Genomic DNA, 24,090 nt, shown 5'->3' with positions numbered 1-24,090 from the left:
GATTGGAGCAGGGTACGTGTATTACGGGGTTCGCAGGAAGTTTCACATGCGAAAGGGCCTGTGCGAGTGCGGTACGTGTATAACTGGGGTTCGCGGGAAGTTTCGCACGCGATTGGAGCAGGGTACGTGTATTACGGGGGTTTGCAGGAAGTCTCGCACGTGATTGGATCCGGGTACGTGTATTTCGGGGGTGCGCGGGAAGTTTCAGACGCGAAAGGGCCTGTGTGAGTGGGGTATGTGTATAACTGTGGTTCGTGGGAAGTTTCACATGCGATAGGCCCTGTGCGTGCGGGGTACGTGTATTACTGGGGTTCGCGGGAAGTCTCACACACGATTCTGCTGTCAGAGCGGGCTAGGTGAATTTCGGGGGTGCTCAGGGAGTCCTACACGTGAATTTGCAGTGTGGGTCCTCCCAGGTGTTCCCTCTACACACTCCACGGCCCCTGCAGGCAGCCCACACCACAGGGGACTACCCTGCACCCCTGGTCATGTCCCGCAGGCAGCCCATCCACCATGGGCATGCCCCCCAGCCAAGCCACATGTCACCTTGCACTACTGATCACCAACTCATGTCCCCTTGCACCCCCAACCCTCAGCACTGAGGGGCACCTGCCAGCAGGCCCCCACTCATGTCCCCCTGCACCCCCACCCCTCAGCACTGTGGGGCACCTGCCAGCAGGCCACCACTCATGTCCCACTCATGTCCCCCTGCACCCCAACCCCCCAGCACTGAGGGGCACCTGCCAGCAGGCCCCCACTCATGTCCCCTTGCACCCCCACCCCCCAGCAATGAGGGACACCTGCCAGCAGGCCCCCACTCATGTCCCCTTGCACCCCCACCCCCCAGCACTGAGGGGCACCTGCCAGCAGGCCCACACTCATGTCCCCCTGCGCCCCCCACCCCCACCCCCAGCAGTGTAATGCCGATCTCATGACACAAACCAAAAGTCAACTATGTACATCAACACATGTCCGTCACACACATACACTGGTTGGCATTGCTTGTGTAAACCCACATTTTCACATGCATCAACCCAATGAGCGAATCCCACACATGGAAATAAAAAATTTAAATGTATTATTTACATAAAATCAAAAATGAAATGAAAGCATACCAAAATATGAAACATGAAATGAAAAGCATGTGAAAATGATAACCAATCCAAAAAAATTAGAAAGAAAAACAGTCCAAAGTCACCCTCCAACAACGCAAATCCAAAGGAAATGTAAAAAAAATTCTCCATTGCTTCATGTTCATAATAAAAAAAAAAAGAGAAATCAATCAATAGTCTAACTATTTAAAATCCATTGTCCGGAAAAAATAAATCCATTGCTCTATGTCCATAATGCAAAAAAACCAAAATGAATACATGATGAAACTATATACAATCCATTGTCCAAGGATGTAAAGGGTCCATGAGCCCAACCAAACAAATTAAACCTACCTAACAAACTACCTAAAAATATAACTATATACAAATTTGTGTGGCGTTTTCCATTGACCACAAATAAAAGGAAAACGAAAGGAAACCTAACTCTAAAAACTATTTACAAGGGCAGCGGGCTAGTCCGACGGCTCACTTTTGGATGTCCCGGGCCAGGGCATCATCGAACTCCTGCTCAATGTCCTGGAGGCGGTCCTCTTCCATGGCCCAGAGGGTTCACAGGGACGACAACATGTTCTCTTCCAACTCCGGCCCGCCTCAGGGCCCTCCGCATGGAGTTCTCGGCCCTGACCATTGTGAGCCATGCCTCTTCTGCCCGCTCAGCATCTATAGCATGGCCTAACTGCTGCCACACGGAAGACACTTCCAGTCCTGGGTCCTCCTGCTCTCTGGCCGATGCCTGCCCCTCCGATGTTGAAGGCCCCGAGCCATGATGGCTCCCACCTTGTTGCTACTGCTGCTGTGCCTCTGCCTGTGCCCTGGCTCTTGCTGCCTGTACACCCTCCTCCGGCTGGGGTGCAGTTGTTGAGGTGGCCACCCCCGCTGGACGTCCAACTCCCGACTGTGGCAGGGATGTGTCCTCCACCAGCCTGGCCACAGGGTCAGAGGCAGCTCCACAAGGTACCCAGCTGATACATGGGTGGGAAGATGGCATGGAGGACGACTGGTGCGTAGGGGGTTCAGGTGCGTAGGGGGTGGCAAAGAGGTCCAGCACTCGGAGGAATCCAGCACTGGTGACCCATCCCAGCAGGTCAACGCGGTCAAAGAGGCACCCGAGATGACGTGCAGTCTCTTCACGAAAAAACTGCACGTCACTTCGCATGCCCCGTTGACGCAATGCTATCCTGGCCAGGACAGGCTCAACACGGTCCCGGATAGCCACGTCCGCAGGGAGAGGAAGGCCAGTTGTTGTGCGCTCATCCCCTCCCTGAAAACGGGTCTGGACGTAGGCATCCCTGCTGGTGCCAGATGATGCAGTGACAGGATCAGGGACAGGATTGCACACAGGCACCTCCGCGGCGGCCTGTGCTGCCTCCTGTCCCTGGTCCTGCACTGCACCACTAGCACCAGTGGAATCCCCACCTCCAGACCCCGTGTGTGTCCCTTCCACGGCCTCCTCCTCCACCAAACCCCCACCAACCTGGATGACTCCATGCCATCTTCCTCCATTGGACCCTGTGGGGTCTCAGCTGCCCCTTCTGCTGCCGAGGAGTCCACCTCCAACCTCTGCCTCTTGGACCTACCCTCGGCAGCTGCAGCCTGGGATGCGGCACCAGACTCCTCACTCCCCGACGAGATGACAATCTGGGAGGGGAGCCGGGCCTTGCGTCTCCGGCTGTTGGGACGATCCCTGCCGCTGTGCTCCACAGCACCCTCTCCGCCCTCTTCTTCAGTTGCAGACAGGGAGAGATAAAACACAGGCATCAGGGCACTGTACAATGGACTGATACACACATGACAGTTGCACATGAGTGGCAATGTTTAACTTCAGACACGCATCACACTCCATGAGACACATGTCATTTTAACTCATACACATGAACATTTCAACAGCAATATTGCACCAGGCAGCACCATCCATACACATACAACAGCATGAACAACCAAAGGTGAGCCTTGCATCACATGAAACACAAGGAGTGCACTAGACATGCACACACGCCACCACACTTACATGCATGTCTACATCTCCTCCAACTGTTGCAGTGATGAGATCGCCATACATGTCACATCTGCCATTCATCCTTCTACATATCAGTGTCACGTGCATCCATGTTGCATCACAGTTGCACACTTGTCAGATACACATACATGGACATGTACACAGTGCAGATACATGCATTATGAACCACCATCCATGCCACAACCATGCCAATGTACATACACAGTAATTCAAACATGTGTGCTCCCACACCTGCATTTGCCCAGCATGCTTACCAACACATACACCATCAATGTGTCTCACAACTGAGAGGACTCACATGTCGCAGCCTCACGCCCATGTTCATGCACATCCCTACATGGCCCTACATAAACACATGTGCAACCTGCACACCACGACACGCACAGCGTACTATCAAACTGCATGTACACTTGCCGCTCGACTCCAGATGGGTCTGCCTCTCAAGGATCTGGAGGTAGAGCGCTAGGCATATGCTTTACAGGACCCTCATTTGATGGTTCGACAGCTGGCCCCGGCACCCCTTAGCATCCGCTGCCTTAGCGAGGCACCGGGCCTTTTTGAGGGTCCTGGACCTGAAGTCCTCCCAGCGCTTCTTGACTTGATGTAAGTCGCGGACTGCCACTCCCTCCACGTTGATGACAGTCACGATGTCCATCCAGATCCTGGTCCGTCCTTCATTGTCGGCGCGCAAACTTCCAAAGAGGGCATCATTCTGCCCCAGGACTTGCTCCACCAGGACACCAACTTCGGTGGCAGTGAAGCTGGTGGCCCTCTGCCTCTCTGGCTGGGGGTTGCCAGTGCTGCCAGATGGTGTTGTGCTGGACATGGCAACCCCAGAGGCAGGAGTGGGTGGGCAACTGGGTCCTGGGGCGGGGCTGTGGAGCGATGGAATCGCAGTCGGGAGTCTTCGGTTCCAGCAGGCGTGGTCACAGCAACTACACCCCTGGCTGACGTGCAGGCAGCAAATGGCAGGGCACGTGGGCAGCAGGCAGTCAGGCAGCAGCAGATGGCAGGTGGGAGCGTGCTCGGGGCTCTGGGGGGCAGTAATTCGGCCTTCTGGGCAGGAGCATGGTCTTCCGTGTGTTTTCGCGTGGCCAGCTTGATACGGAGTGATTTGGCACGTGAAAAAATTGCACGTCAGTGTGTAATTTGAGGAAAGTGCCTTAGTGCGTAAGCGCGTCAGCACACGCACGCGATTTCATTGGACCAAAGGCCCTTAGCGCGTAAGTTACATTATGCGCGCGGGCGTTTCCCTCATAGCACGTGATGACAGAGCACACGTGGAAAAACTGCACGTCCGATTGTCATCGCGTGTAATTGGAGGAAAGCGCCCGCGTGCACACGTATCTGACGTGTACGTGTGGTCCGGTTTAAAAGCTACGTGTAGGACACCATTTCCATGTACGTGCTTTTCGTGGAGACCGAGTGGGTGAAATCTGTACTTCTTGTCGGTTCACACGCGATTACTTCACAGCGTTTCTAGTTCGTACTCCCTGTTACCTCTGGCAGCTCTTTTCTGAATTTTTGTTGGGCCTGTTTCCTCAAACAGAGTTCACTTCTCCTTTTGTCCTGTCTCCTCAGACAGCGTAATATTCCTCTTTTGGCGGGGGTGTTGCCAGCGCGTATTTTTCACGTTCTTTTTCCAGGCAGACGGTGAGTTCCGCACGTACTTACCAACTGTGCTTGCCCCGTGTGTCGCATTCCCCTTCAGAGGTCATTGTAGGCTGCATGTATTACGCGTATGCTTAGTTTTTTGTTTCTGGGTGCCACAGCGTAGTGCAGGTTCATTTTTTCCCGCACGTAGTCTACGAGGGGTTGCATGCACGTTAATTTTTATTTTTGGGCTGCCTGTGCGTTGTGTGACCCGTCATCTTCCCCCAGGGGTCACAGACAGCCTTGTTAGAGCACTAGGGTACGAATTCTATCTAGTATCCTACCCCTTTGACCCCCAATTGCCCAGGACAATAGTTTACTGCAACTCCCATACGCACAACAATATCAGTGCCATGGTTGGGAGGCGACCAAGCGGTAAGGGAGGCAAAGGTGGCCGACCTTCAAAAGGTGGGCGTGGTGGGCGCGGTAGGGGATGTAGCCGGGATTTGCAGGGTGCCCCTATACCCCTATGTGTGGAGGAACAATCAGGGACACCCATGCCCCCCCCCCCATGGTTGAGGGAAATGTGGCTGACACCATCCCAGCTCAGCCCCTGTTGGACCAGCCCATTGTGGCACCTGACCTGGCACAGGATGACTCCCTGGCTGACTTCCAGGTCAGCAAGTCTAGGCCACGTGTGGTGGTGAAAGTTGTTGTCACCAACCCACGTGGATCTGGGGCAGCTATGTCATCTGCTGCCCCAAGTATGCAGGGTGGGGAGGCTGCAGGGGCAGCTGCAGCTCCATCCGCCCCAGCTCTGACTCCTCCAGCCAGGACAGTGTCAGTCCCGGTCCATCAAACTGGCGGTCCCCCTGCCAACATTACCCTGCAACCAATGCCTGCATCAAGACCTATGGTCATTGTGAATTCCCACACTCCTACTACCCAGTCCACCGGTGATTCTGCCCCTACTGACCAGAGCGGCGTAAGCCACTCTGGCTCTGCTCCACCTTTAAAGAAGAGGAAGAAGGGTGCTCTGGCACGACAGGCTGAGACCCCAGACACGTCTACACACTCCGGTACCTCAAGGAAGCCTAGCTTTAATGATCCGGAACTTGATGCACTTGTGGCCTATGTGTCAGCACATAGCCGCGAAATGGTGGTGACTGCAGGGTGCAAGACCACACCTGGTCAACGTATGGCACACTCGCAGACCAGTGCGGACTGCATAAGTGCCCTTGGATTTGTGAGGCGCACAGCTGATGATTGCTACAAGTGGTGGAATAACCTGAAACGCAGAGCAAAGAACAAGCTGGCCTCAAATCATGCCGCTACTCTGGTGACTGGCGGTGGGTCTCCATTAGAGGACAACAAACTCACTGAAGATGAGTCTGTTGCTGGGGCCTTCATCACAGAGGAACAGATCCAAGGTGTGGGAGAACTACCTGATTATGATGCATTGTCCGGTGAGTGCCCATGCATGTGTGTGTAATGCATGTGTATGTTGTTTGGGTGACGGGTTCTGATTGAGTGCCAGGTGAGGGTGTGTGTACCCGAGTGGTATGGGTCACCCATGTGCTTCATCCAAAACATTCAGCGGCCCTGGATTTGGGTGTGACAGTATCCCTTCTGCCCACAGTAGTAATTTAGCGCAACATTACGGCAGATGCCCTTGAAGTGGCAACTTGCAACAACATTGTTTGTATTTTTCAGGGTTCATTCAGGCTGATTGTTTCAATTCTCCCACTTTTGCTACGCATTCCTCAGCCCTATTGTCACATTTGTGACATGCTTCTGTCATTGATGATCCCCACATTGGCCCACATGTGTTACCTTGTTAGGTGAATGATTTGACCATTCAGGCTGATTGAGTATTGGCCTGATCACATACATTTTTGGGGCCTGTTTGAATGTGGAACATGATAGCTGTTTCCTGTCATGTTGAAGTGCACAACCATTGATGTGTACATCGGCCTGCAATCACTGTATTTTTGTACACTGGATGTGTTGCAGTGTGTGGCGCATGCCTATTTGGTCACACTATGTAGCATTTTTCATCTCATCATGTCCATCTCACATGGATGGCTGGCAGTATTCATTCACTGACATATGGATGTACTTGTGGAATGTACCATGGCTATGGTACATGCCATCTGTGTGATGGCATGTGTTATGGATGTGTATTGGACATGCCACTCACAGGCCAATGTGTGATGGCAGTGCTACCCAGCATGCAGCAAATGTGTTGCTCTCCCATCTTGGTGTCATCAGTGTCTGCCTTTTGCCTCCCCTTCCAACTCAGTGACAGTGCATGCATGGGAGGGTTATAGTCATGTGGGACATGTGTAAATCATGTACTGGTTCTGTAGCTTGTCAGGCCTATTTGTGTGCTATGCTGCTAATGCCTGTTTCCATTTTTTGTCTTTCATGTTTTTGCAGGGGAGGACGCACTTGATGCTGTTGAGGTTGAGGAGATGGTGCAGACCCAGGAGGGGTCTCAGGCACGACCGGGTACCAGTGGGGGACGTGGTGTGGTGGCGGGTGAGAACCCAATCTTGCTGCAGACCATTCTGTCCAGGGGTGTCTCTGGGTTCACCTCCCCAGACCTCTATTCAGGTGCTGATTCGGATGAAGAGACCTATGTGCCGTCGCAGGTAAGTGTTTCTGGCAGGGATTCTGTTCTGTCCAACCCACCTGCAACAGGGGTAGAACCCTCTATGGGGATGTCAGTGTTGGTAAGTCCGCCTTTGGCGGTTACGGATGCACGGTCACACTCCACAACATCTGATCCTGTTCCTGGGCCAGCAGATCAGAGGGGGAATGCAGTCCTGCAGCCTCAGACAGTGCCAGCACAGCAAGGCTCAGATCGCCTTGCCCCAAACAGGTGTGGTGCCCGCCGACGTGGTGGCCGTACGCCACCAGGCAATACCGCATGGGAACAATCCATGTACGGTATGGCAACCCTACAGGCAGCATCAGTTGAGATGATGGCTCAAGAAATGGCGAGGGTGGCCACTTCCATTGTCCCCCCTGAAAGGCAGATGGAGCAACTACAGCAGGCAACAGACTCCATTTGCCAATCACACAGGGAGGACATGTTGGCGTCCAACAGGGACAGACGGGCGGCACTGGAGACTCTACGGCAATCGATATCAATAGTGTCCCAGGGCCACAGGGAAGCCCTGAGGGTAGAACTCCATCACCTCAGGGAGACTCTTGTTGACCTTGAGGTTTCCACTAACTTGAAGACAGAACAGCAGCTGGAGCGGCTCACACGTTCGGTCTCAGCTGAGATGCAGGCAACTCGGGAGGAGATCCGGGCATCACGTCAGGTGGTGCATGGGGATCTCTGCACTATAATCCTCCAGAACGAGACCTTCCACACCTGCATGCTTGCTGCCATGGAGGACCATACCAGGGCTTTGCGTGGGCTGCCTCCCATAGCACCACCACCTCCTGTGGCAGCAGCAGAGGGTGATGAGAGCGACAGCAGCAGTTCTCCCACATTGGCATAGCCGTGCAGGCCATGAGCCCATGGAGGTGTTTTTTTTCCCAACATCCACACAGGTGGCTGTTGGTGTGCACCCTGTCCTCGGACCTCCTGGGTGGCCTCATCCACCCCCCTACCCCCCGGCCCCCACATGGCCATTTTTGATTTTTTATTTTTTATTTTTTATTTTTTATTTTTTATTTACAGTGTGTTGCCTTGTGTGGCTCCCATGGGCATCCACTGTATTCCAGCTGGGCACATGCAGGCTTGTCCTGAGTTTGGGTTAGATGCTTGGGTTTGTGAGACACACACCCCTCCTGCTTCCCATTTCCATGGGCTTACAAAGGGTGTGCCCAAGTGACAGTGACTTACACAGTGACGTTGGACTCCCATGAGCTGTGTGGGCCGTCTGTAGTCAATACTGTGTATACATTCCTAGTGGATATTGTTGTTGTATTGTACACTGCATGGTGCATTGATATATGCTTGTGCATCCATGTCTTCCTCCTAATTTGCAGGTTCATTCCTCAGGTCTTCACAAGGTGTCTACTTTGTAAGCAGTGCACTTACACATTTGCGTGGCAGCAGCACTGTACAGTTGGAAGTGGTCGATGTGCTGCCATAATCAGGTTGTAAGACTACCACTACTTTAACTTAGTACTGTCATGTTTATGCTATGTTTGAGGTTCTGTAGCTGCATTGTATTGTTGGTAAGTATTTGGTCATGTGTGTTGTTAGTTCTACATTACTGGGAGCATATTGTGTGTGGCCAGTTTCCATTAGGGACACTTTACTTTGTGACACTTGTGTCATGTTTTGGGGATTGCTTTGTTTGCTCTCACATAGCATGACATGCCATGGTGTGTTGGGTGGCGGTGCTGGGGAGGGGTTGGGTGACATGGCACTGTTGTCATGTTGTATTTTGCCAGGGGGTAATGAATTTAGCAGCATAGAAGTGTGTCTTTTGATGACACAGCATTGGTGGTGTTTGTGTAGGTAGGGATGCACACAATGTAATACTTCCAGGTGACCAATCTCAGGGTGGTATGTTTGTGACATTTGACTGTCCCTTATGTCATCATCATTGATTGTCAGATGGTATGTGCCAGGGCTGTGTGCACTCCACAGGGGAGTGATTTTAGGTGAAGTAATTAGCCACCAGCTGCATAGGGGCTGCCTCACCTCGTGCCCTTTCCCCTCCCATGCACAGCGGCCGTGCATGTGGTTGGGGATGTGGGAGCACAACCATGTCCACGGGCAGGCCCCGGCGTGTTGCAACGTTGTGCAAGACACATGCTGCCACTATGATCCTGCACACTACTGGGGGAGCGTATAACAGCTGCCCGCCAGAACGGTCAAGGGAGCGAAAGCGTGACTTGAGCACTCCGAATGTGCGCTCCACTATTCCCCGGGTTGCAATGTGGGCTGTGTTGTATCTTACCTCGGGTGGCCTGGTGGGGTTCCGAATTGGCGTCATCATGTGGGTGCTCAGAGGGTAGGCACTGTCCCCTGTGGAGGTGGTGATGGGTATCATTAGTGGGTTTGTGACATTACTCAGTATCTGACATGCATGCATGTGCTGTGGCATTTATAGTCACCGAGCAGCCATGTATCGCCATGCCGCCCAGCTTCTAGGTCCCGGTTTAGGGTTGACATTCTGTAAATAAAACTGTCGTGGGTGGACCCTGGATAGTTGACATATACTGAGGTGATGAGTCCCTTGGCATCACATACTACCTGGACATTGATGGAATGCCAGTGCTTGCGGTTTCTGTAGATGTGCTCTGATGCCCTGGGGGGACGTAGAGCCACATGGGTGCAATCAATGGCACCTAGGACTTTGGGGAATTGTGCCACCCCGTAGAAATCCTGGACGGCAGCCTGCCTTTCTGCAGATGTTCTGGGCAGGTATATGTGCCTGTGGACTGATGGGCGTGCAGTCATGATGGCCAAGACCTGGTGTAGGCAGCGTGACTGCGTGGCCCGTGACACCCCCCCCCGCCCACTATAGCACTTGTCCGCTGAAATGATCCAGTGGCCAAGAAGTGCAGTACATGGAGGACCTTCTCCAGGGGGCTGAGTGCTTGGGAGCACAGGGTGGGTGATGTGAGGTCATCCTCCCACTCACTCACCAGGTCGAGTATTATGTGAGGTGGAAACCTGTACCTCCCATACACCTGGTCATCAGGCATCCCAAAAAGGCTGGTTCTGGGTGTGAAAATTCTGGGCCTGACTATCCTCCTCCTCCTCCTGCGGTATCCCACGACCACTGCTGCTAGGAATGCTATATTCATAGTGGAGGCTGAGCTTGTTTGTTGTTTGCACTTGTATGCTGCGCGGGTCCATGTACGCCTGCTTCTTGCTGGCGTACGTGTTTCTGGATTAGCGCGTCTTTTCTGGCACACGCGTTAGCCCCATTCGAATCCATGAATACGTGTTTTGAACGTGCGTGTGGGTGTTCCGCGCATTTGCCTCCTGTACTTCCCCTGTGACGCCCACATTTTCACGCGTTGTTCCCCATTCCGCGTGTCACGCCCTCTGTTCCTCCTACTTTTGTTGTGTGCGCCGCGCTATGTGCGATTTTGCTGTGCGCACATCGCACGCTGTTTGGAGACGTGTGCGCCACACAGAATTTTGGCGCACATCCTGGGATTTACACGTGCACGGACTTCCATGAATCGCTGTGCGCGGGTTTTGCTGCGATTTTCGCACTGGCACTGCGATTTGCACGTTTTCGCACGCTTTCGCACACTTGTGCCTAAAATTTCAGCGCACATTAATTCCATGAATCGGCCTGTATATGTGGATGCGAAGGCAGCCTGCGCAACGGCAGGTGTCTTATTCTGAGAATAAGTTCTTGAAGAAGGCACTATTAGAGACTATTTATGCCGGGGCCTCCCCCCACAGGCACCCTGGCTGCATTATTACCAATGGTGCAGGGCAGAAGTGAGCTGTCAATCATCAGCTAGTGGCTGGCTATGGTGTTGTGCACTTATTAGTGGTGTGCCCAATGGGTGTGATGGGGAGACTTCCCCCACAATCACCCTATGGCGGTGGCAGATGTGCTGCTGTTGTTCTGTGTTGTAATATCCCGGACTGAAAATGAATGGGCAAAAATGACTAATTTTACAATGAAAGTAATATTCACAGTGAAATAAAGACAATATAAATTATGAAAGTTTAAAAAATAAAAATGTTTTATTAAAATCACAATCTGCAAAAAATGTATTCGTATAAAATCTTCTTTTGTTTTTTTTTATTGATTTCGCAGTGCCCAGGCAGCCCCTCTACCACGCCACCTGAGCCCATCACCTCCATATTTGCACATACCTTTTCTCAGCTTTGAAGGTATACCTTGCCATTTTAACTCTTCTCTGCTCTCCTCCCCAGCTCTGAACTGCACAGACCAAGAAGGAATCTTTTTCATTTTCTTAAGTCTATTTTTTAATATTAAAGTTGGGATGTTTTTGCTTTATACATTTTTACTTTTGTTATTTTCAGTAAATCTTGTTAACTGGTAAGTCATTTCAATGTATAACAGCATACTTGTTACCTGGTATTGTAGACCTCCCTAAGTGTAACCAAGATTTCTAATACATAATGAATAATAAATACTTAATGACAGGATAACAGAGAAGTAGGCTTGAAACGCGGGTGGACACCTGGTGAGAACTCCCCAGCTTCTCCCAATGAGCAGATGCAGGGCTTCAAGCGAAAAGTTCGGTGCCAGTGTATCGAGCGGCCTAAGAATTGAGGGAAAAGCTCTGTTCGTTTGATCAGTGAAAACTTTCAACAGTTTGAAACTGACACGCTAGTGAAAATGCACACTTTCACAAATGAGCTCAACATCCCATTTCCACTCCTGTGACCTCTGACTATCAAACATGTTTGTGTCATTTTTTGATCAGGTTTGGTCTTCAGAGTTCTATTCTCTTCGGTCTCAGCTGGGATGTATCCGGCCCTGTTAGATTCTTTGGATTAAAGAACATGTACTCTTGCACTACCAATGAAACCTTGTTCTGCATGAAGTAAAACTACATGTGTCAGAATACAAAGAATAAAAACAAGCATTGACAAATCCAATAGATTTGACTGATAATTGATGAACATATTGTCTCATGGGATTGCACACACAGACAAGGGGATATGTCATGTGGAAACTAGAACTGCAGGAGGGCTGGAAAAGGATGTGTGAATGGATGATTACAAGAATGGATTAATCAGTAAGGGACGTCCTGCTGGAGTGATGAATTTAACATTTTAAAGATGTAGTAATGATGTTATAAGGACACATGATAGCGCGAGGCTGCATAGCGGGATAGTAAATAGTGTGTTAGATGCAAATGTAAATGTAAACACATATGCCTTAGGAACGTGTTATTATCCCCTCCGTTTGTATGTGTATGACATTGTTATTTGCTGAAGGGTAGCCATTCTGTGAGTGTCTTAGTTGGATTTGTTTGCCACTGCTGCCAGTTTAATGGAAAGAGTCCCAGATGTCCGAGGTTTGACAGAATAGTATTTAGGTTACCCTGCATGCTTTGCTTGAAGAGTTTCCCTGTTTGTGTTAAATATTTAACAGCTTAGAATATTGACCCAGAGGTAGTATTGCGGCCTCCCATTTATGCACGCACAGGGAGCGAGTTACCAGAATCTAGTCATGCGAGATACCTATGATGTAGGGGAAATAATGACTCCTCTACACTCTCTCCATGGCTAGTGACAGGCTTGGCAGCTCTTTGGCTTCACCACTTACTACCCTGACGCAGGTGGGGCAAGAAGACTGAGAAGGAAGCGATTACATTATATATTTGAATAACGGAGGGGTCTCAAAAGGCAGACGTGCCACAGGAACGTCCGACTGTCCAACCAACCAATGTTCAGGAATGCCACGCCACTCTCTTTGTCTTCAGCAGGGGCTGCGCACGCCACCCATACTCCTCAATCCATCTTACATCGGTAGCATTGATGGTTTGTTAATTACATAGAGACATGTTTCACGTATCCACCTGTGATGAAATTCCCTTCAGTAGTCATGGGAACTGGCCACTACTGATCCCAATCAGTCACGCCCATCAGATAAGCAAGCACAGGAAAGAGAGCTGCGGATGCCTGCAGTGATAAAGGAGTTGCCCCTGCCTTTAGCTGACCCCCATGACTGTAGAGGAGGGCCAGGAGAAGAAAACCACTGACACGCTTCAAACGGAGGCCAGGTGTGGCAACAGGAGAACTATGGGTCGCATGTGCTGCTGCCACCAGTGCCCTGCTGCTGGTGCCAACACGAGGTTCTGCATCGACACTATTCAGAACACAGCGGCCTTACACAAGCACCATGATGCAGACGGAAAAGGGGACCAGGGACAGTATGAACAAGAGGCAGATCAAGAGAGGGTGAAGCAAAGAAACGCAGAAGCCACCTTTACAACTGCAGTGCTCACTCGCGGACCAGAAGCAGTGGTAGTCACTCACCTTCTAGGAACACAAACCCAGAGGAGACATATGAGCAGAGCTACTGACAGTGAGGACTTGCCCGCAGGGGTATGCACTGCATTGTGGGGGCGGGGGTGGTGGCGCTACTGCCAACGCGCCTCCCTTCCTGTCAGAGCATGCCTCGTTCAAAAGAAAATATTCATGTATATTTGAAGGCTGTTTCTGGGGGAGCCCCACTACTCTGATTTTGTGCCTTAAAGAACACAGTTTACTGTGACTGCATTGGAGACAGCAAGCTCTAGTTACCGTTTCAATTGCGTCATTTCCATGCAGTCACAATATTTGACTGCAGCCTGTATTTGAAAGTGCTCCTTGAACTTGAACTGTTGTTCACTTGTGAAGTAGAATAGTGCAGAAGTGGGAGGGACTTGCACGAGAAACTGACAGGCTCAGATCACGCTCAGTGTGCTGGCAACATCACGAATCCGTTGTGACTGTTGACTGGAAGTCACTCACTGCAGAAACCAAATCAACATGTTTTCTTGAACACTTACATTATTAGATTGGATTTAACTGACCGGAGGCTGACTTTTTCCCGAGGTTCGACTTCAAACATAGACCAATGGAGAATGTTTTTTGGGCAACAGCTTCCTGCCATTTTAGCAAGGGGACAATATTGTCATCGTGAATGACCGGATATTTGCCTATACTCATCCACTGTCCCCTTCACAGAATTGCTATTTTCATGTTTACGCTGTGATTTCAAATTCAACAATTCCTTAAGCACATCTGCACCCCAAGCTTTTTTGCCACTGAGAAGTGGGAGCAAGATGCTAGGCAACACTGCAGTATATGTTGGGGCACACGAGTCCGTTGAAGCGGTGATTCATTTGCCCCCCATTCAGAAATTGGCCCAGGGTGTGCAAGGGCTGCTCAGAATGCCTTCATTCAATCCTTCACATGGCACCCAATAATCACCTTTTCTGCTCTACCTCGCAGTCCTCTTACGGCTTGGGAGTGTGCAGCAGACGGAGGAATGGTGCTATACAGTGGCGTCCATGCTGGCTCAGATCCCCTTTAAATTCCCCTCCCTGCTAATGTGACCATCCGCAGGTCTATGTCCAAACAGAAAGTGTTAATGGAAAGAGCAGTGTATGAAGAGGTGCTGGTTATCAGTTTTCGGTAAATCACATAGGATATCAACCTCTGAAAGGTGTCTTACATTGTTGAAGTCAGCAGCACGAATAGTGTCTGAGTTTTTCCCTCCCTCAATACAATATAAACCTGAGGTACCCACTCCAGGACGTGCGTACTGCTCTGCTAGACCATGGGCTGAGACACTATGCTAAACAGTAGTGTCTACATTCTGATTGATTGAATATAACACTATTCCTTTTTCCACAGTTTGGCTTTGAAAACACTAGGAATGAAAAGAACACTATCCTAACATGGTCCCGTGTTTGTAAGTGGAGGATGTTGTCTTCTTGAATGACGAGCATTTCACCCATATGATTGCGCCTTCTGCATCCTTTATGGAATTGCCATTTTCAGTTTTAATATAATAGACCATTCCAAATGGGAGTAGGCTTTTAGCACTTCCACACAACATGATTCTCTTTCACTCAGAAGTCAGAGCAAGATGCCAGGAAGCAAGTACTGCACTATATGATGGATCAGACAAGTGTTTCATATGGAAATAGATCCAGGCATCCTCTTGATGTCCAGTTCAGAATACCTTCATCCATCCTTTCTGGATGTCAGTCGCATTGAAGCTTTCCTTGTGTTGCTGTATTACCCTCAGTTTCTACTATGTGCTGGTGTGCAGTAGACTGAGATGTAGCAGTGTCCAGTGTTCTTGACTCTCTCAAATCTGCTTTGTTCATTTTGTGCTAATGTTATGCTCCAGAAATCCAGATCTCACTGAAAGTGTTGCTGGAAAGAGCAGTGTTACGCCCCTTTCCGGGGATTGAACGCGAGTCTGTTGTAGCATAGCCTGGGACACTAACCACTACACCCAGCCATTACTGGTATCTGGGAATGGATTCAAATGTAAGAGCATTTTGCTCTTCCTCTGCTCTGATGGTTGTTAGGGAGATTCTCGTGAAGACCTGTGGTCAGGGTTTTTAGGTGGACCTTCCTGACTTGGGTACTACTAGTGATCACCTCAAGCTTACCATGCTCTGCAAATCATAGTCATGACAGAGCAGCACAAGCCGATAACACAGGAAGCAAAGTGGGGGGGTAGGGTTCACAAGTACAGTACACAATTTCTATTAATACCAAGTAAACAATGTCCACACAGTATATTTTTTATAAAAATATAATATTTTAAAAAAACGAAAAGAGAGATGCAATGCACTGACAGATAACTTTACAAAAAATAAGACAGTACAATGCATCAGGTAAGTACCAGGTTCAAGTAAGAGTTCTTTAGAGTCAATAGAATCTCACCTAGACAGGAAAAGGCAATATATTTTATATAAAGGCCTTTCTATCTAGGCTGGCAAGTTTAAGAGTAGATTCAGAGAGACCTGAAGTGCAAATAGGAGCAGACTTTGGCTGTAAAGAGTTACCTTAGTGTGAAAGAGTGCCATGGAGTAGTTCCTGGAGTTATGATGAAGGGAAATCCTCAAAGGTTCTTTGAAGATGAATACGAGGCCCAGTGATGAACAAATGTATCAAGAAAATACTTGCCAGCGGTGGGTGTTGGAGTCAAGAGAGCAATACTCGGAGACCGAAGAAGCAGTTCTCCAGCCGGTGGTCCTGGTTTCCAGATGCAGTTGCTGTGCATGTTCAGCGACTACTGAGGCATCCAGCAAGGGGCCGCCCATGTAGGAAGGACCAAACACCCTTGGGAAGAGTGCTTATTTTCAATCAAGCTATTCCCAAGTCAGGGTCAGGCCTATAGGAGTGGAAAGGCAAGTGAACTGTTGCCTGTGATTGCTGGTGATGCAGGATTCCCACATTGTCCTAGAGCACTGGATTTGTCTTCTGGCAACGGGATTCGCGTGGAATACCCCCAAGGAAGAATGTTGATTTTTTTAAAAATAAGTCACACCAGAGAGAGAATCCATTCACAAAATAAGGACGAGGTGGCGAGTTTGGTAGTGCAGTTGCAGGAATAGGGGTAGCACAGACCTCTGGAGTTTCCCAATTGGTTGATATAAAACTAGAGTGCTTGCCTGATGTTCTTGGATGATGGATTTCTGATCAGCTCCGCAGGGAGAGTTGTTGGTGTCCCGAAGGTGATTGGTTACCCATTTCTGGGTCCAGTGAAGCAAGCACAAACGCTTCAGCTTCAGTGGGACAAGGCCTTCAAGCCGAAGCTCTGATTCAGTTGTCACCAATGGATCCTTCTGGTCATCGTGAAGAAGCAGAGTTATATCATCAGAATAATCGAAGCATTAAAGGATGCTGGTGCAGATATGCAGTCCGTCCTCAATCAGTAGGCCTTCTAGAATGCAGGTTCAGAGATCCATCTGTTGACAAGGTGACTGGGATAGAGGTCTGCTTTTATCTCTCACAGGAGGCAGTGGCTGAACGCAGCACCCAACTACACACCAAGCATCATTCGAGTGGAGAGTGGTGGCCAGACGATGGCCAGCCATCCTCCAAGCGCACCATGCACACAGGAAGGGCTTTGACACAAAGGCATGAATTCACACTGTCCCAGAGAAGCATCTGCATGTGCCATACACTCAGAACTGGTTTCAGGGTGACTCCAGCCCCCAATAAAGGGGAGCACATATCCAGTGCCCAAAGATGGCCACCCTCAATTCCATACACAAGGAGAGAGAAGGGCTAGTCAATTGACCTCTCAAGTCTTCGACGCAAAGCCAGCCTCCATTTTGGTAGGTGGAAAGGGGCAGTCAAAAAGGACCCAGCCAATTAAAGTGAATAACCCCAGGTGGAACCACTTCACACACGTGAAATGCAACCACTACTCTAGCCACGTGACTGTGAGTCTAAGAGGTAACTTTGGGGTTGCCTGCCTTAGAAGTCAGAATCAATCTTAAGGCAGAGCACATAAGACACAGAGAAACATTCCCAGTCAATCTTTGGTTTAAGGCTTGCTGGTCGAACAACAAGTCCAAAACCCAGTAAAGCCACCAAAAAGTACAGGGGGCTAACACATGAGGTAACACCTTGGCTGTCTCCCTTGTGCTCATGCAGACCCCATCTTTCCCTTGTGGCATTGCAGCTAAGGGCCTCCTTCACTCTGAGTTTCGGTTGCAAAACTTGGTGTGCCACAGGGAGATAGCAAGACAGAGAACTAAGGAGGAATCGAGAGGTTTGTGGTATGTGCCAGGCAGATTTCTCAAGAAAAACAAGCTCACCTTGGGTATAGGGCAATGTCATGTGCCAGGGGTTCAGTGCTTTCTTTGGGCTGACTCATCCGTCGAGGTTAATAAATTGAGTACCACAAGTGGACAATAATAGAAAACCAACAAATAGAAACTGGAGGAATCTGGTGTGAACCACAATGTACCTGAGCAAAGTATTGGGTAGTGTTATGAATGGAGTGACAGGAGTATTCATCCAATCAGGGTCTCCTTGACACTCTCACATCGGAGTCTGGAAAACACTTGATGAGAGGAATGCTCTGCAGAATGGAAACTGCAACCCAAGCTACTTTTCATCCTTTCCGCTAATCCGACATCCCCCATTCATAGTCACGTTTTAGTCAAGTTGGCTTTGCCAACTAACAGCCACAGCTAAAAAGGATGGGGTCGGTTACTCATGCCTTGAATGGGACAACTTGAGAGCTCTCGGATTGCCTCCCTGTCACTTCATGACCCCTACATCTTCCAGTCTGAAAGTAGGAACATTTTGGAAAACAAAAAAAGTATTTCCACCCTTCCATTGTAATGCATTGAAGTGCGTGCTACTGGAGAGCCAGGCAGCTATTAGCAGATGGCGGCCATGTTTGGCATGATGAGGTTGTTCCCACAGGGGCGCTCAAGGGCAAGCTAGAGCTGTAGTTGTAAGGTATTCCACTTTTTCCTCTTTGCTTAACTCTTTCTTCCCTCCATTACGCACTTTGATGCATGAAAGCGCTCTGACTGAAACTTTTTGTTTTTTATTACGGTTGCAAATGAAGGTATAAATCGCATCAGAGACTGCGTTTTCTATTTCTCTGCTAAATAAACGAGAGAACAGCATTGAATGCATGTGGGAAAGATACTCAATCTTCGACTCTGACTGAGTAAGCAAAGTCCTCACGTTTGCGGAGCATCGTAGATGGTCACCAAAACCTTTGTTGTAACAGAAATAGCGCTTTACAGTCTGACCTCAGGTCACATGACTGCAACGTGTCAGCCTTTCTTGAAATAAAGCAGGCCAGCGAGTCAGAAGGCATCTATTCTGCTGTTCATATTTGCATTTTCGCTTGAATATTTGTAAGCACCATTACAATATCAATTTTCTGCACACTTGCTCTGAAGTATAACCTCTTCCACTGGGTAAAATTGTTTCCTCTGAGTCTAACCTGCAATTAATAGATGTCAGAACCTGCAGTAGGGGTACCAGCCAATCACGTGGCAAGGCATGGGGGTTTAAATATATGGTGCTATACGATAAAGCATGTGGTGCTTCCAAGGCCCCTGGCACCTCTTCTCTCATGTTGCCATTTACTGTTTACTGCACTGTGCCGCACCGTGACCTGCCCTCTTCATACTCACCCCAACTCCACCCACCACTGCCCACCTCCCAAGCACCCCCATCACTGGTGCACCCATCACTGGTACACTAGTCACCGCCACTATAGACTCAGTTTCTATGTTAATGGCGGCCATCCGTTTATTTGTTAAGGAAATTAGGCACACACGATTCATGCCAAGCCAAATTCATCTAAAAAAAGGCCCTTAGCACCCCAGCCTTCAAGCCCAGCATTCTACTAGCTATATGTACCTTGAAGCAACATGTACCCTTCCTTTGTACACAGTGCTTACATAAACCACGTTTTTAGGTTTTATTTTAAGGTATTTTATGAATTCTATGAATTTGTAGAATGGTACCTTGCGTACTAAAAAAAGCAATGAAATAAATAAATAAATACATAAATAAGAATAACCCAAGTAATGGAATTAGTTAGGTAGAGTACGTCAAAGTGGACCAACAATACCCAGTTGGCGAACATCCTGTCCCTCCACAGCTCCACCACATGCCAACACCACCGTTTGACCCATAGTTTGGCATCTCATTCATGCTCTGCCTGAAAGCCTCCTGAGGCTTACCTTCAGGTCCCGGTGCACAACTCCCATCTGGTGGCAGTGAACAACGGCCTCGAGGATCTGCTGAATGCAATGGCTGCAGGGCGAGAGAGAGGGAGAAAGAGTGAGAAGGGTGCTGTGGGTGGCAGGTCTAACAAGCAGTGTTTGATGTTTCCTCCTCCAAATATGAAAGACTGCACCATTGTCTCCTCCATATTCAAAACTGGACAGGGGAGATCTGTCTCCAGTTAAATGCCAAAAACACAATAATTTTTCACCTTTTTAAGCTTTTTTAGTTTGGGCTATTGGGTCGTGCTTGTACCACCTAAAAGCCGAAACTCTTGCATTAGAGTACAAATAGGGAGAAAGACACATGAGAAGGGACACAAAGCTGGTAGGTGTTGTTTGTTTATTTGCTCACTGATTGACTGCCCATACCTATCCTAATCCTTATGGTCAATCAAACTGAGTTCCTGCCTCTCCCAGCACTAAACACCTCCTCATGGGAACTCGTTGAGCTCCTTTTAAACACGTCTTATCATCAAACTTTGTGCTCAAAGTGCCTGCCAGTGTTTTTTCAAAGCAGTCTTTTGAGAGTTAAGGACTTAATTGGAGATGTAAACACGCTACTGGTGTAATACATGTCTCAACCAAGTCCACTCGATTTATAAGCACTATGAGTGTCCTTCACTGGAGTACTGTTAAACACAAGCTTTGGCAAAGGCAACAGTATGGGGTTGTCTAAAAGTAGTAGGCATTTGCTAGTCACTGCTATTAGATGCCCAGGCACTTGCACCATTTTGCAACTGCTACCATCAATGGCCAGTTAATGCCACTACGGCAGTGCCTGGCAAGTGCCTTTTCCATGCCTACACAAAAGCCTGAACTGTTGGCATCGCCAATGCTTGTTGACCATGATATTAAAGTCAATCCTCTTTTTAAGAGGCTAGGGAAATTGATGGAAAATGTCTCGGCATAAACCCCAAAGTTATTGCTGTATTTAAAAAACCCTTCGAGCACTTAATTCCTTTGCATTTTAGGGAAATCAACACTGAGCCTGCAGTACATTCTATAATGTAACATCTTATTGCACTGTACTTGGCATTACCTCAGAAGTGACGCGACCGTCGTCAAAAGTCTCAAAATGTGAGAGTCCACTTTGCATGTGGTCTGAAGGAAAGATGCATTATTTCCCAATGACCCCAGTTATGGCACTGGCTCTGGGTAAATACAAAGTTACATTTTACTTCATATGTGTAACACCAAAATTCATTGGTAAATCTGCGATGGCTAGTCTACCAACCATTATCATACATTAAAATACCACAGTCATTAGGAAATGCTTATCTAACCCTGTTTATGTGTTTACATTCTTGGAATTGTAGTCCTATAAACACAGGACTACAAGTGCCAGAATGCAAAGTGAAAAACAGCTCTAAGTGACCATCTCCTCAAAGATATGGGACATGTTGTGTCAGCCTGCACTTAACACACTCTGATAGTGTACTCTTCTAATAAACAGGGCACGAATCCAGGGTTTGTGCTCTCATTTTCTTTTTACAAAGAGTGTGGGCAACAGCAGTCTGTTGGATATTAGCATCCCTCCTTGGTCCTTATTGGTACCACAGTCCAGGACCCACACAAGCAGTGCAATTCTTCTGTTCGGCTTTTGGTTTGTCCAGGTGGACATTCCTTCCTTTTCACCTTGTTTTTTGTTTGTTTTATGTGTACTTATATTCTGTGCTTGCCTATCATCTGGTAACCTTGCATTTCTTGAACTGTCTCCACAATGTCACCAGTGCATGTGCTCCACATTATTAAAACCAATCAGTTCATTGGCTCTAACAGTTATGGTTACACACATTTACATCCGAAACGGAACCCTTTGGCCTCGTGAATGAAACTCAACCAAATCCAACCAACCGGATGTTATGGCGCGTCATAGTGTGCATGCGACATTTGGCGACACTCCGTGAACGTTGAAAAAATATTTTTTAAATGAACACCACCAATATTAAACTTTTCATACAATGGTACTTTCCACAGACAGCCCAAAAAACACTCTTTGAGGACAAACATCTGGAAATTGTCTATGGCACGGTTCGATGTTTTGGGGCGGGGGAGCAGCTAAGTTGGTGTGGGGGTCAGCCCGGTCAATTCTGAATTTTGAGATTTGCAACATGTATGTATACGTATTGTCATTTACACAACACCTGAAAAATACACATCCAAAAATGGCATTTCAGAGCCACAGAGTGTCGAAAATGTAAAAGTCGAATATGTCTTAAAATTCTGCACAAATGACATAAAATTTGACCACACATACAAACTCAAAATACACCAAAAAATAAAAATAAATTAAGGAATACAAATAATTGTTACATTTGAGCTATAATGTACAACATTGGACGTTATAAATGCTGGGCATGCTAACATTAAGTGCCACTTACTTGCTCATCATTTCGCAACTCATGATGTCATAAGGAGAGTATGGTAGAGGCCAAGTTTTGCTTGCTTTGGAAACCCTGACACAGACACACCTTGTAGGGCCCGCCCTGCACCACATGGGCTGCCTAGGTGTCCTTCACAGCCCTGCTGCTGCTGCACGCCCAGAGCCTCAGTACGTGTCCTGCCATACCCTCTCGCTCCCCCAGCCTCCCACGGGGAGCTGGCACCGCTGCTGCTGATGAGAAACATGGCGCCGTCGAAAATACATCATCCCAGTGGACCAATTACAGAGAGTTTTCAACTTGAGTGTACAAGACACACGTCTAGAAACTCATTTCAATGGAAGACCTGGCTACACGAGAAAACAAACCCCCACCCCCCTGGGGGGGTGCTTCCCGCAGATATGTCCTCTTTGGAAGCGGGAAGACCTGCGCTGCCAGAAAACACCCGCTCCCCAAAGAGCGCTTCTCCAGAGATGCCCCCTCCACAGGAGAGGGAAGAAACAGGAGCCGAGCCGCCCCGTTGCTGACAATAAGGAGCAGACGCCTACAAGCAAATACAATGCAATAAAGACGGCCTACAACTGAATGAGGGGCGCCAGGTCTGCACCGGTGCTCTAACCGCTGTGTGCTGCCTGTGTTTGGCCAACAAACGTATCACAACCAAGCACACCGGGGAGAGGCGCAGCTCTGTCCTTCACTGAGTGTGAGCTTTTTACCTCATCAGGAAACAATAGTAGCTTTCAGAGCATGCGCAGATCAGGTATATTTCATACCAGGAATATACATTGCTCTGTACTTGCACCTTAAACGAGTGCTCCATGAACTATTTATTTAAAGAAGCAAGGCGACCATTGAGGCCGAGCTCAGAATACTACACACCAGTCAGCTTTTCAAGCTGGGGGAAATATGCACGTAAGAATGAGAACACTTAAATGTAGACCAGAAAAAATCTACGGTGGAGAATGTGTTTGCATTCCGGAGAATCCAGCTGTATTTCAATAATCAATTGCTTGACAAGGCCAGATCTGTTAAAAGCCTAAAAGTGTGGCCAATCAGAAACAACCATAGAGCACGACTTGGAGAAGGTCCTCCGAGAAAGTGATTGTGGCCCGTGCCCATAAGAAAGAGTGAGAAGGGTGCTGTGGGTAGCAGGTGTAACAAGCGGTGTTTGATGTTTCCTCCTCCAAATATGAAAGACTGCATAACTGTCTCCTCCATAGTCAAGTCTGGACAGGGCTAAAGGATGTCATCTTGGCTGTCTTTGCAGGATGCCACTTCAAGTATATCGGACCTTAAATCCGAGTATATAACCCGCAACACCGGCACGCAGACATTTATTCACGAGTCCTAAGCCTGTGTGGGGCCTTTTCATGTGGTCCGTGCCCTTTTCCGCTGTTACAGCCGGCATCCACAGAGTTGATCAACACAAGCTTCCGCCAACTAACACCTGGTTGCCAAGGGCTCATATCTGAGGGCAAATGTGGGCTCGTGCCCCATTTTTGCCTTAAATATATACAAAAAAGAGTCATCATAGAAATGGTGACAAAAGCTCCAGGTGGAAACCCTTGTCTAACTTAACTGCTGCCTTCATCATGGCGGAGGTGAGGTGGAGAGCCAGCATGGGCAGCACCAGTGACAGTTTATAGTCAAAGTTTCGAATACATAATTTCGAAATGCAATACTTTCGAAACAAAAGGATCAACAACAAAAAATTTGAATGCGTTTTTTTTTTGGGGGGGGTGGGGGAGTCCCTCCAAACCTCTGTTTTTGGGGAAAAACCACTCCA

General features: G+C 48.6%; 1 protein-coding gene across 10 annotated transcripts in view; it reads right to left on the bottom strand.

Annotated features, from left to right (window-relative positions):
* CAMK2A (calcium/calmodulin dependent protein kinase II alpha) overlaps positions 1–24,090 on the bottom strand; it is a 605,670-nt gene that overhangs the window by 195,199 nt on the left and 386,381 nt on the right. For all 10 annotated transcript variants that reach the window (XM_069654060.1, XM_069654056.1, XM_069654059.1 and 7 more), the window contains exon 6: positions 19,879–19,951. In XM_069654060.1, the coding sequence (XP_069510161.1) occupies positions 19,879–19,951 (73 nt within the window). The remainder of the gene's footprint in view (positions 1–19,878; positions 19,952–24,090) is intronic.

Source organism: Ambystoma mexicanum, chromosome 3q (assembly GCF_040938575.1).
Source record: "Ambystoma mexicanum isolate Mex_15411 chromosome 3q, UKY_AmexF1_1, whole genome shotgun sequence".
Classification (NCBI taxonomy): Eukaryota; Metazoa; Chordata; class Amphibia; order Caudata; family Ambystomatidae; genus Ambystoma; species Ambystoma mexicanum.
Note: the sequence above shows the minus strand (reverse complement) of the source record. Positions and strands in the feature narration are given on the sequence as shown.